This window comes from Herpailurus yagouaroundi, unplaced genomic scaffold, assembly GCF_014898765.1.
Source record: "Herpailurus yagouaroundi ecotype Mexico unplaced genomic scaffold, PumYag 216, whole genome shotgun sequence".
Taxonomy (NCBI): domain Eukaryota; kingdom Metazoa; phylum Chordata; class Mammalia; order Carnivora; family Felidae; genus Herpailurus; species Herpailurus yagouaroundi.
In genome coordinates, this window is record NW_024412447.1 from 5,382,877 (window position 1) to 5,395,914 (window position 13,038).

The 13,038-nt window shown below is 47.5% G+C and overlaps 1 protein-coding gene across 2 annotated transcripts in view; it reads left to right on the top strand.

Annotated features, from left to right (window-relative positions):
• LMTK2 (lemur tyrosine kinase 2) overlaps nt 1-13,038 on the top strand; it is an 81,951-nt gene that overhangs the window by 49,614 nt on the left and 19,299 nt on the right. For both annotated transcript variants that reach the window (XM_040455867.1, XM_040455868.1), the window contains exons 7-9: nt 259-392; nt 11,374-11,458; nt 12,724-12,845. In XM_040455867.1, the coding sequence (XP_040311801.1) occupies nt 259-392; nt 11,374-11,458; nt 12,724-12,845 (341 nt within the window). The remainder of the gene's footprint in view (nt 1-258; nt 393-11,373; nt 11,459-12,723; nt 12,846-13,038) is intronic.

Consider the following 13,038-nt stretch of genomic DNA (forward strand, 5'->3'; position numbering starts at 1 on the left):
GTATGTTCATCTAAACTGATAGTTTATTTAAAGATAAACTAACGTTTGGTTAGAACGATCCTAAAAGATGATAGTGTTTTCTATACTTATAAAGTATTTGGGTGGAATTACTCTTTGTAACTTGGAACTTGCTCTTTAGTAAGGTCCAATCTTAGTGAGTTCTAATAAATAATAGTGGACACGGGCAGAGGCACGTGTGTGGTCGCCAGCGTGTTCGCCTCGTCCCCTCTGGAAACTGACCTGCGCTGCCTTTTGCAGGGTGACCTAAAAGCTTACCTGCGCAACGAGCAAGAGCACGTGAGGGGGGACTCGCAGACCATGCTGCTGCAGCGGATGGCCTGCGAGATCGCGGCGGGCCTGGCCGCCATGCACAAGCTGCACTTCCTGCACAGGTGGGTCCGTCCGTCGGCGCCCCACTCACCGCCCGGGCTGCGCCGTCCGCGTGACGGTTCCGGAGAGTACTTGGAGGGTGTGTAAGCAGAAGCTGTCCGGGACGCCCCGGGTCAGAGCGAGGGTAGAGCTGGGCTTCGGTCAGACCGGAACCGGGGAACAGGATGTCTGCATACAGCCTGAGGTCCGGAGACCATTTCCAGAATTTCAGAGAATGTAAAAAATTGCACATCGCTCAGCCGGGGGCAGACGGCGTCCGTCTCCCCGCTGACGTCTCTCTGTGCTCCCCTGTCACGTCAGCTTCGGGCTGTGGTCCTGATTGTGCGATTTCAGGGTGGGTCCCGCTGCCCATCCCTGGGAGGGGAGGGGAGGGTCTGCTAGGCCAGCATCGTCTGTTTGTAGAGGGTCACAACAGGGGTGCCAGTGCTCTGAGAGGCCTGCCCTCCCACCTCAGCCCCCCACCCCCGGGCTGGGTTATAGGTGGTCGGGGTGTGCGTGAGCAGCAGTCACTATAACGTATCTGTGCCGAAACCTTCCTGGTCCCACTTGAATAGCCGCAGCTCTTTGGAGCACATTGTGTTTGGCTCAGACCATTGATGTAATTTTTGTAATTAATGTTTTGTAAAAAAGGGCTTTGAGTCCTATCGGAGATGATGGTTCTGTGAACCCAAAAGGAGATTGCTGCTTATTCTTCTCTAGCCTTCTGAGCTCTGATTTACGTTTAAAATATGTTTGAGGGGCACCTGAGTGGCCCAGTTGGTTGAGTGTCCAGCTCTTTTTTTTTTTTTTTTTTTTAACTTTTTTTTAAAAATGTTTACTTATTTTTGAAAGAGAGACAGAGCACAACAGGGGAGGGACAGAAAGAAAGACCCAGAATCCGAAGCAGGCTCCAGGCTCTGAGCTGTCAGCACAGAGCCCCATGTGGGGCTCGAGCTCATGAACGGTGAGATCATGACCTGCGCCGAAGTTGGTCGCGTAGCCGACTGAGCCACCCAGGCACCCCTGGTGTCCGACTCTTGATTGCGGCTCAGGTCATGATCTCGAGGTTCGTGAGTTCAAGCCCCACATTGGGCTCCACGCTGATAGTGTGGAGCCTGCTTGGGATTCTCTGTCCCTCTCTCTTTCTCTCTCTGCCTTTCCCTGGCTCTCTTTCAAAATAAATAAACTTTGAATATATAAATAAAAAATAAAAATATGTTTGAAATTATTTCTCAGGTCTCCAGGGAAACCAGCTTCTCTTTAGTTTTTTTTTTTTTTTTTTTTTTACATTTTATTTATTTTTGAGCGAGAGAGAGACAGAGCACAAATGGGGGAGAGGCAGAGAGAGAGAGAGGGAGACATAGAATCCGAAGCAGGCTCCAGTCTCTGAGCTGTCAGCACAGAGCCTGATGTGGGGCTTGAACTCACAAACCGTGAGATCATGACCTGAGCCGACGTCGGATGCTTAACCAACTGAGCCACCCAGGCGCCGCTCTTCAGTTGACTTTAATTAGATAATTTAACACTTAACAATCCAAAGCCCTGAAAAGGCACACCTGTGTGTTTTGACTTTAAGGGCTATGAAGTATTCTATTTTTTAAGAGGTAGGTTTCATAGGAATATATTTATAGTATGATGCCATTTTTTTTTTAAATAAGAAAACACCTGCTTGTATGTTTAGAGCTGTGTATGCATGCGTGTGTGAGAACAGACATGGAAAAGTACCCTGTCACATTCTCAACATTATTCAGGGTAGGAAAGAAAGAAAATTATTAACATTTTTCTCATACATCTATATCTTATTTGGCATGCATAGTGAGTGAATCATTCTGATAAAGGGCTTTATAAAAGACCCCAGAGATTATGGGTTTCTTCAAGCCCAAGGCAGAATCCCTTATACAAAACTTCGAAATGTAAATGGCCTATTTGCTTCATGACAGAGAAATCTTATATTTCGTATCTTTAATATCTTATAGCAGGTTAATACCCAGCATATTTGTATTGTTAATCTTTTGTAAGTCACAGCAGATTAATCCCTAAAAGCTGGTTTAGGAATTTTTAGATCTTGGAAGATGGAGCGTTTGGAGAGAGTATCATGTCAGAGTCAGCAGCACAAAGGTCTCAGAGGCAGCTAGAAATGGCATTAAAGTCCAAGTACGTTCCTACTGCTGTATATTAAAAATTGGCAAAGACCTCAAAAAATTGGCAACCCATGAGTTGAGGTTTTATTTTTTTAATGTTGATTTATTTTGAGAGACAGAACATGCACACGTATGAGAAGGGGAAGGCAAAGAGAAGGAGAGAGAATCCCAAACAGGCTCCACACTCTGCACGGAGCTCAACTTGGGCCTCATCTCACAACCGTGAGCTCGTGACCTGAGCCGAAATCCAGAGTTGGATGCTTAACCCACTGGGCCACCCAGGTGCCCCTTCCTGTGATACCCTATAGGTTGAAGTCCTACTTGATTTAGGCTTTTGTGAACTTCAGCACAAATACAGGTGACGAATTAAATCACATTTATGTTTGCATGTCATCCAGGCACAAAAACTCAAGGTGAAGAATATTTAAATTGTTAGCACCCCTCCCCCCCCTCTCGAGTAGCCATATTTTAATTAATTTATTATTATTATGTTTTTGGTGGTAGCAAACTGTATAGCATATTTTTAAATTGGAATTCAGAATATTCATTGGCTGACTTAAAGTCAGGTTTCTGTGCTGGTTGAAAATAGAATAGCCCACATGTCCAACTAAAAGCCGTCAGCTATGTTTGGAAACTGATCTAGTGAAGCACCCGCAATTAAATTTTATTTTTGCTTATTGTTTAAGAGGAGACTTATGCCTGGGTCTTAGGTAGCCTCCATCTCCGAAGCTTACATGTGACATCCGTGAAGGCCATGTCAACAGCAGAAGCTGCCAGCGGGTTACGTTCCACACCATTCCGCCACTCTGGCCGAGAGCCTGGGACTTCCCGTCCCCTGCCCGTCAGGCTTCCTGAGCCGCTCCAGTGAGATGCCACAGGTCACCACCATGAGCTGAGTGCACAGAGGTTCTAGTGAGTAGCCTGGGCCTCATGGTGCCTCAGGTAGCTGAGGGATGGAGTACCTGGATCGTTCGTGAGCCTCCTTAGGATTTTCCTGATTTATTTATATTTTTTGAAGTTTATTTATTTATTTATTTTGAGAGAGAGAGAGAGAGAGAGAGAGAGAGCGAGAATCTCAAACAGGGATAGTGCTGATAGGGCAATGGGGTTCAAACTCCCGAGTGTGAGATCACGACCTGAGCCGAAACCAAGAGTCGGACGCTTAACTGACTGAGCCCCCCAGACACCCCAGGATTTTCCCTGTTTTAAAGTTAAGGTTATCTTCTGCTGAGAAACACTGAGGTTCTCCGGCTCTCAGAGTGTGGGTATCCAGGGTTGCAGGAGCATGATAGATAAACACTAGGGTTAGGTTCTGTTTTACATTAGTTTTTCTTAAATTGTACTGTGGGTGTTCACACTGGTAAAGATTAGAAAGTCTGGTTACTAATCGGCTTGTGCTGCACAGCTGGCATGAGCAGATCTTTCAGCTGGTGTGTTATTAGGAGATTTCATTAATTTGTGTGCATGTAAATCTTCAAATTTTATCTTTTCAAATTCCTTCTAATGTTTCGTGTTCTAAAGATTAGTCTTTAAGGAAAAAAAAATTTGTGTGGCAATAAATATGATTGCTGTAATTCTTTTGATTATTTTATTTTACTTTTGAAGATCTAATTGGCTTTATTAAATTATTCATGAATTGGGCAGCCCCCATCCAGCAAGTCAAGGGGGGGGCTCTCCCTAATTGATAGTCTTGTATCAAAGCCACCTGTAGCGTCTGGCCCTTAGTGGTGTTAAATGAAAAGAAGACACGATTGTACTGTCACTTTGCTTTTATGATGCAAATCTAAGGATTTTCCTTATACCGGCTGTGGAATCTGGCTTGAGCTAGAGTCTGCAGGCCCTTGACCAGTATATGTGACATGAAAGAATGAGGGCCCCAGGCACAGGGCCTCACCTCTTCTAGCCTCGTGTTCTTCACTCATAAGATCCTGGTCATAGAGCAGAGCTGGGGTTCAAAACCAGAGCTGGGAGCTCCGAGGCCCACACTCTGAGCCAGTAAACTACCCTAAGCACTCACTAGGCACCCTTTTTTACTGGTGGCATGATACTGTATATCGAGAAACAGCAAGATACTAGTTTCTTTAAAAAACAAAATCAATGAGAATTTACTGTAGCTTGCTTATAGATATACTAAAGTATACCTGGAAGTGAGGCCAGAAAACCCATCCCATTTTTACCAGCGCCACAAAATTATTTGTTATAATTCATTATAAATTACTTGGGAATAATTTATGTGAGAAAGACACAGGACTGCGTGGAGACAGCTATGCAGTCTTACTGAAGGACGTAAAATACGCGAGCAGATGGAGAGATGTGCCCCGTTTTATGGTGGGAAGGCAGGCAGCACAAAGATGTCCGTTAACTCAAAATTGAGAAGTAAGCTTCACAAACAATTCCAGTAAGAATCCTCACACGATTTTGGAGGGGGAGTGAAATTATCTTCAGCTTTATATGGAAAAATAAATGTCTAGAAGAGCCAGTGAAGTATGAAAAAGAGTTGAATTGGGGCAGCAAGGGAGGCTTGCTTTACGAGGTATCAGAACTCAAAGTCAGCCACTGAGCTAGAGATCAGGACGGTTTCGATGGAGAAACAGGTAAGTGGCCAGTGGCCAGTATGAGGAGCAAGTTCATGTATGGCAAAGTGATGTTCCTGTCACTGGGGAAAAGGTGGCTATGCCCTATCCGATGTGGGCATAGTTCGTTACCCATCGGTGAAAGTACTGGACCTCTGCACCACCCTGTATATAAAAATAAAGACGTTAAGAAATAAAGGTGATTCCGGCAAAATTCCGGAAGGTTGTGTGTATGTGTTACCGAGGGATGAGCAAGACCTCCTGTCTGGGAAGGTCTTCCTTTCCTGAGGTAGGAAGCCCGGGAGTTGTAAAATAAAGGGTAGATACTACATCAGAGGCTGACTGTTCTCTGCAAATGAAATATTTTGTGTGGCAACAGACACCGTGACAAAGTCCGTGGACGACACACCTGCGAAGATGTAGCTGCCAACGCAAGGAGCGGCCCCGGGGGGCAAATGTTCACGATACACAGCGGGCCTCAGAATTGGCGAGAGAACATCGACCCCTAGAAAGACGGGCAGAGACAGGGCCGGGCCAGCGGACGGGAGGATGATCACATTCAGTAGCTAGGGACACGCAGGTCAAAGTCACAGAACCTCAGAACTAAAGGAGCCCCTGCGTCTGTTGCTGGTGGGGATGTGGGGGAGTTTCCTGAATTTCGTGTAAATCATTACAAATTTTGAAGAGCTTTCAGGGCGGGAGCTGTATAATTAGAAATCCACGTTCCCTTTACCCCCTGCTAGACTCACTTCCCTAGGACATGGAAGCCCTGGAACTTAAGGACATGGATGAGAACGATCTGTTACTGCACCGTGTCGTCTGAAGGGGCAGCAAAACAGAACAAAACAAAAACACCACAACAAAGCAAGGTTCATTGTGGGGAGCGAGAACCCATCTCAGTCCATCCGGCACTGTGGAAGTACCACACGGCTACCGGAGGGACAGCTGCTGTGCTGGTGATTCCGAGGGCTTTCCGCATTGTGTGATGTTGTTGAGTAAAAAATGAAAAAAAGCGAGGATGTAGAGAGGTGGGCGTAATGTCGCATAGAGCAAATGCCTTCTTGTGTGAATACTATGTGTATGGGAAAAGTACAAAAAGATTATAGCTACCAGTCTGTCAAAACATGTTACCTGGAGGGTGGAGCTGGGGGAGGAACATTTTTTAACGTTTATTTATTTTTAAGAGCGCGGGAGAGGGGCAGAGAGAGAGGGAGACACAGAATCTGAAGCAGGCTCCAGGCTCTGAGCTGTCAGCACAGAGCCTGATGCGGGGCTCGAACTCACAAACGGTGAGATCAGACCTGAGCCGAAGTTGGACGTTTAACCGACCAAGCCACCCAAGCGCCCCCCCCCCCAAAATTTTTTTTAATTAAAAAAAGAAAATTAAAAAACTGTGCTTCAGGAAGCCTTAGAAAAAGCCTAGTATTCCAATAACCCAGTTAATGCAAAATGCAGGTATGCTGTGCAGAGAGGATTAGGGAGGACAGAGCTGAAGGTGGGGGCCGGCCACGCCAGGGAAGGGATGCGCACCGCAGGAGGAGCGTGTGTGAGAAGCAGAGGGAAGGTGAAAGTGGGTGTCTTCGAGGGAAGGGCCGCTTTGCCTTGGGACCCCAGGTGTCAGTTTAAAATCATCGGTGCTAAGTAATGTATTGAATGTTCCATTTTTTTCTAGATGGTCCTGGGCCTTTTGGGAAAGTCAGTGTTCTGGGACCCGTGGTGTAGTGCTGTGTTCTTAAGTCCGCTGGTTTGTCATTTGCTAAAACGTGCACACCTGAAACACGCCGACCTTCTCTGACCCTGATCTGATGTGGCCTTTTAGCCCCGGCTTGGATTCTGGGAGTTGTGTGATGGGGAGTACCGGCCCCACCGCAGGCCTACTGCGTTTTCACTCACCTTCTTCGTGATCCCGACGCACGCCGAGTGTGACGCGGTTGTGTCAGGAGGGCAGTTCGTTGGCAGCTTGGCCCCGCCCTGGTTTGGATGTCTTCAGGACAGGCCCAGGGGACTGCCTTATGTCAGAGTCCCCTCCTGCTTAAGGACTTTGAGGGGCGTCACCAGGGTGTTGAGGGCAGTCGCTGCACGCTGACCGTCTTGCTGGCTCTGGGGAGTGTCCTCTGTCAGCCCCTCGTTCTCTTCCAGGGCACCGCAGCTCAGGAGGTGGCCGCAGACAAGACTCAGAGGGGCCCTCGCGTGCTCTCTCCGCCTACCCCTCCTCTCCTTACACCTTGCCCTACAGTTCAGCCTCCCCGGCAGCCTCTGCTTCCGCCGTCCAAGGAGGCTGTTGCTCTCTGGGCTCTGCATCTGTGCCGTGGTTTGGGAAGGACCCTCAACGGAAAGCTGGAGCGCATGTGGAGCTCACCTCTGGTATTTGGTTTCTCTTCAGGGTCGGAGCCCTGGGCTGTCCGCTGTGCGGGACCTGAAAACCGCTTCCTTATGTATTTTGTGCAGTCTGGTCATTGTTTCCGGTGAGGAGATGAGCCATAACCAGGGGTGGAGACCCCTAGCAGCCTGACCATCCACCTCAGTGTCAGCTGTGGCCCAGCCCTGGGGAGAGCGGAGAACTGAAGGCTTGGTATGATCCCCGGGCCTCAAAGCCCAGGCCGTCGGTGGTGGACGGCATCCTGGCCAAACCTTTTCCTCAGGGCCCACCCAGCGTTTCACGGTGCAGGTGTTCTGTGTACACGCAGAGCCTGGCGGGTGCCTGGCATGCAGCGGGCGCTCACTAAATGCAGCGTGGTTCAGCTAGCAAGGACTTACCTAGTAAACAGGAGCAAAAGCGGTCAAGACCGTGTCCTGGGTGCCGTTTCAGAACCCGTTTGCTTTCGTCTTGTGCTCGCACCTTTCTGAGCCACATCCTGCAGTTTCTTCAGAACCACGGAATGATTATTTTAACACTTTCACGGCTGCCAGAGGCAGAGCGCTGCGAGCAAAGCAGGGGTTTGGGGCTCAAGTTGTTAATTCAGCGTGCTCGTCAGAAGATACGCGCCGACCTTTAATCCTTCCAACCGTGTCTCTTCTGTGAAGGGATAATCTTTTTCCTGAAGTGCTTTGTCAAGATGACTTAAGATAATGTACGTCACGCCCTAGAAGAATATTCAGTGCAAAGTTTCAGTAACTTTGCTTCCCGTCTGTTAACTCTTTTTGTCAGGAGTTGGGCCGTCTCAGGAGAGTGTAGGTAACATAAATAGAGCCATTTTGAAAATGGCTCTGGCCCCGCCGAGCTGTTTCCAGTCGAGCAGTCCTTCTGGAGATGGGTTAACACTAGCTCTGGTGTGAGCTGAGAGCAAGCAGCGATGCTTCCTGGTGAACCCCGGGTGGGGAACTCCTCAGATCTGTCGGTTCCCGCCTCCCGTGTCGGCCTGCTGCACTCACACAGCGGAGGCGACGGCCGTGGGGACCGAGCCAGACGGAGCCTGTCGGGGCGAGATCGTCTGGCACCCTCACCACCAGACCTGTTTTTCAACTTGAAGGAGAATATGCTGCATATGTTTGTATTCCCCGACCCAAAGCAGCCATTGACGTCAAGAATTACCTGTGCCGTTAAGTTACGCCTTTGTGTTTTTCTGGTCTTTTGCTTTGCGTACTGTTGGGCTTCAGAGAAGGTTTGTAGCAATTTTGCGTCAGATTAGAGACCTTTCGTATGTAGCTTTATTTTACCCCTGTGAAAGCTTGTGAGTGTGCGTCCCTGTTTGTTCCTGCGGAAACCGAGGCTCTGATGTGTTAAGTGACCTGCCCCGGGTCGCCTTTGTCTGCCGCTTTTCCCCCTGGGCCGTGTGTGGCTCTGGGTCTGTGTGGGGTGGAGGCAGGGGGCAGGTGTGCAAGCCCCCCCAGCCGCACCCCCGTTTTTGGCCTCATCGCTTCGGTTTCCAGGCGACCAGGAGCGTTTCCCTGAGAACACCGGCCGGGTCGTATTCGAGTGTTAGGATGCCTTTTACAGTGAGAGCCGTGGCCTTTCGCTTCTTTAACTTTTCGTCTTTTCCGTAGCCCTCGCGTCCGATGTGTGTCAGGACCTGCACTGAGCGGGCGTGAGGAGCGGGGAAGCGGAGTGGCCCAGGAGCCGCTCAGGCGGACGGCCTGGATGGACGGCCTGCGGGGAAAGCGCCGAGGCCTCTGCAGGTGCCCCCGCCAGCGTCAGGCGGCACGCGTGGGGCCCCGGTGGAATGAGGCTTTTAACTCCGGCCCGAGGAGGGGGACGTGGGGAAGGTTAAGAAGGATCTGTCAATGGAGACTGCGGAAATGCCTGTCAGGGGTGCTCGACACCGAACCTCTGCTGGCGGAACCCGCGGCCCTGTCCTGTTGCGGCTGCCGGTCCCGCGCACGGTGCTACCTGCCTGGAAGTGTGTCCGCTTCCCTGCTCTCAAATGGTGTATTGATTCTTCCTCCCTCCTGCCTCCTTCGTTCCCAACAAGGAGACTAATTTTCTTAAGATTGGAAGTTTTGGGGCACCTGGGTGGCTCAGTCGGTTGGATGCCCAGCTTCAGCTCAGGTCGTGATCTCTCGATCTTTGTGAGTTCAAGCCCCGTGTCAGGTTCTCTGCTGTCAGCTCATAGCCCACTTCAGACCCTCAGTCTCCCTCTCTCTGTGCCTCTCTCTCTCTCTCTCTCTCTCTCTCTCTCTCAAAAACAAATGAACATTGAAAAACAAGATGGGAAGTTTCTTGGAGCACCTGGTTAGCCCAGTCGGTTAAATGTCCACCTTTTGATTTTGGCTCAGGTCATGATCTCACAGTTCATGGGATCGAGCCCTGCGTCAGACTCTGTGCTGACAACACAGAGCCCACTTGGGATTCTCTATCTCCTCTCTCTCTCTGCCCCTCACCCACGTATGTGCACGCGCTCTCTCACCTTCAAAATAAATAAATACTAAAAAAAAAAAAAAAAAAAAAAAAGATTGGGAGTTTCTCTGTTGCTCCCAGACACCACAGGCCCGAAAGCTTCTGAATGGACACTGAAAATTACCACTAGCAAACATAGCGTAGAGAAGAGTTGAACATAACCCGTTGGAGGTCTCAGTCCGCACCTGTTCATCGAGGACCAGCCGTACGCATGAAACAGCCCTCTGCTTGCTGGCCTGACGTGTTGTCGCTGGCAGTTACTGGTGGGGACGGCCTCTCGCTGGCTCTGCCACCCTAGTGGAGTTCCTTTGCTCCTAGGCCTGCTTCCTCACCTGTAAATAAGGAGCATGATAGCATCTGCCTCAAAGGTTCGTTGTGAAGAGTATATGTGTTAATACGTGGCTAGAGCTCAGAGAAGTGCCCGTGTAGAGTGAGTGCTTTGCAAATAACAGCCACTGATGTGTGCCTGAATCAGTGCTGCCGTCACCAGCCTCATTAGCGTCCTGTTCCCCACGTGGAAGCTTTGAAGAGTAAAATCTTTGAAGATAAGAATGGAATCACTATAGGATTGTCTTCTACGATCAGAGGAAGACAGACATGTGGAGTTTTGGACCACAGAAAGCCAGTTTTTGATAACTTTATGATTTGAAACTAAATTCAGTATGCTTTTCTGTCTTGACTTAGTGGACTTTTTAATTCCTATGCCGAATGATGATTAAAAAGATAAAAAAGATTAAAAGATGATAAAGGGCTTATACCAAAATCCGAAGTGTTGACTCTGTTGTCTGTATGGAAAGTTCCTTCCGAAAAAGCAGTTTTTACTTTTCACTGGGTATGTTTTTGAGAATTAACATGTTCTTAAATAAACGATACAAACGAACTGTTTTAAGCAAGTCCTGAAAATGTGTTCTTTACCTACCTGTGGAGAGGTGAGGTTTGCAAGAAGTAATTTGGAAAGGGCCTCCTTAGAATGCTCACATGTCTTTGAGAAAAAAAGTTAAAAAGCAAACATTTTTAATAATGTAGATTAACTTTAGGTGCTTGAGGCTGTAACTTTATTCATCTATACTCCTGATAAACAGACTACCACTAGACTGTTACTCAAGTAATGCAAGTTACTGTAAAAAACTATTCAGACAATTTAGTATTTTAGAATTCTTGGTCACTCTTAAAACATTGGGAAATGAGCCATTGATCTGGTATTGACACAGCACAAGGTAAAGACGTGGTCAGCGTTTAACCTTAGCAGTTGTTTGTAAAACCATCTGATCGTCACCAGGGACTTAAGTAACAAAGAACGTGACATATAATCCCTTTCCCGTTAAAAAAGAATCTAAAACGTTATGGAGCCAGGGAGCCCAGCACACCACTCTGCTTTGTAGCAAATCTGAGGTCACATTGTGCTGTTTGCGGGTTCCCGTTGTCCTCATGCTCACATCCCTCTTTCTGTTTTCAGTGATTTAGCCCTGCGGAATTGTTTCCTTACCTCGGATCTAAATGTGAAAGTGGGAGATTATGGGATAGGACTCAGCAGGTACAAGGTAAGCCAAGGTTTAAAGATTCTCTCCTGAAGCTGATTTGATTTCATAGTCCCGAGGTGGTCATATCACAAATGCCACCCTGTTCGTCAAAGGAGGGTAAGATCTTGGCTACTTTGCCTTTCTGGAGAGCGGTTTGTTCATTTTAACAGTAGTGTTGGCTTCTGACGAGCAGTTTGTCGAGATGAGTGGCTCTGTGCTGAGGTTTTGTGACCGCTTTCCAAAGACTTTGGGTAAAAAGACTTTTACACTGTGTAATTGATGTAATTTGATGGTGCATAATAAATTTTAGCATGAACCAATGGGCAATAATTCATGACCACCTGTATCAAAAAATAATACCGTGCATGTCATATCAATATTTCTCCAGTAGAGTTTTGGCCCAAATTGAGTAAGCTTAGAGGTTTAGATTTTTAAACTCTGCCATAACTGTATCCCCAAAGAAGATAAGAGGTAGTTGAGATTTTCACTTGTTTTTGTGTAGCCCAACTGCATGAGGTAGTGTGACGTGGGGCAAAGAATGTGACTGTCCTGGCTCCACGCCAGCAGCAGTGACATGAGGGTCGTGTCTGTTCTGTCTTACGGGGTTCTTGTGAGGACCCCGGGGTCATATTTTCATAGTATTTTGTAACTGAAGTACATTATGCAAATATAAGTTGGTTATTTGTCTACACAGTACCTCTAGTGTCTTGAGCCCTTGCTGTCTACCAGGCACCATGAAGTAATTGCGGGCATTATCTCATTTAATCCTCACCATAAAGGGAGGTGGGAATTGTATGATCCCCATTTAACAGATAAAGAAAAAGGCTTATTAGCATATTTGTTGGCTGCCCAGGGTCAGCCAGCGGGTGAACGGTTGAGCCTGGACTTACAACCCAGTCTGTGTCATTCTCAAGTCTGTGCTTTTATTCAGTAAGGTAGGCACTGCTGTCGTACTTGGGGCATAAGGCCCAGCATGTTTTAAAAGATGTTTTGCTCAGAGTCTGTGTTCTGTGCATCCGACGTGGCGTACCTTCCTTTTCCAGGAAGGAAGGTTCATGGCTGGGCGAGCGTTCATGGCTCAGAAAGCAGCTCATGGAGCCCAGGAGGCTTCAGAGAAAAACCTCACCCACCTCCTGCCCAGAAAATCTCTCTTGACGCCCACTTCTTTGTCTGATGTGTCTTTTGGGTTGAGTATTTGTTTTCTGAGAATGACCTGGTATTAAATCATTGACTTCGCTAAAAAACATAATAGAATTAAAAATTCTGTATGTTTTCTAATAAAACAGGAGGATTATATTGAAGCAGATGATAAAAAAATTTTCCCTCTGCGATGGACTGCTCCAGAACTAGTAACCAGCTTTCAAGACAGACTACTAACTGCAGATCAAACGAAATATAGTAATATCTGGTACGTACTGATTTGCCATTCTGTTCGACTTTTGCGTAGCCAAGACTTAACTTCTTTCTCCTTGAGTGCTTAAGGAGAAATAGTTGAATAAGATGTAGGAACGTAGGAGTGCCCGATGGTGTGAAAAAGACAGTTTATTGACATCCTAGCAATTATCACAACTGTGATATCATTAACTTTTCTCTTACCCGTT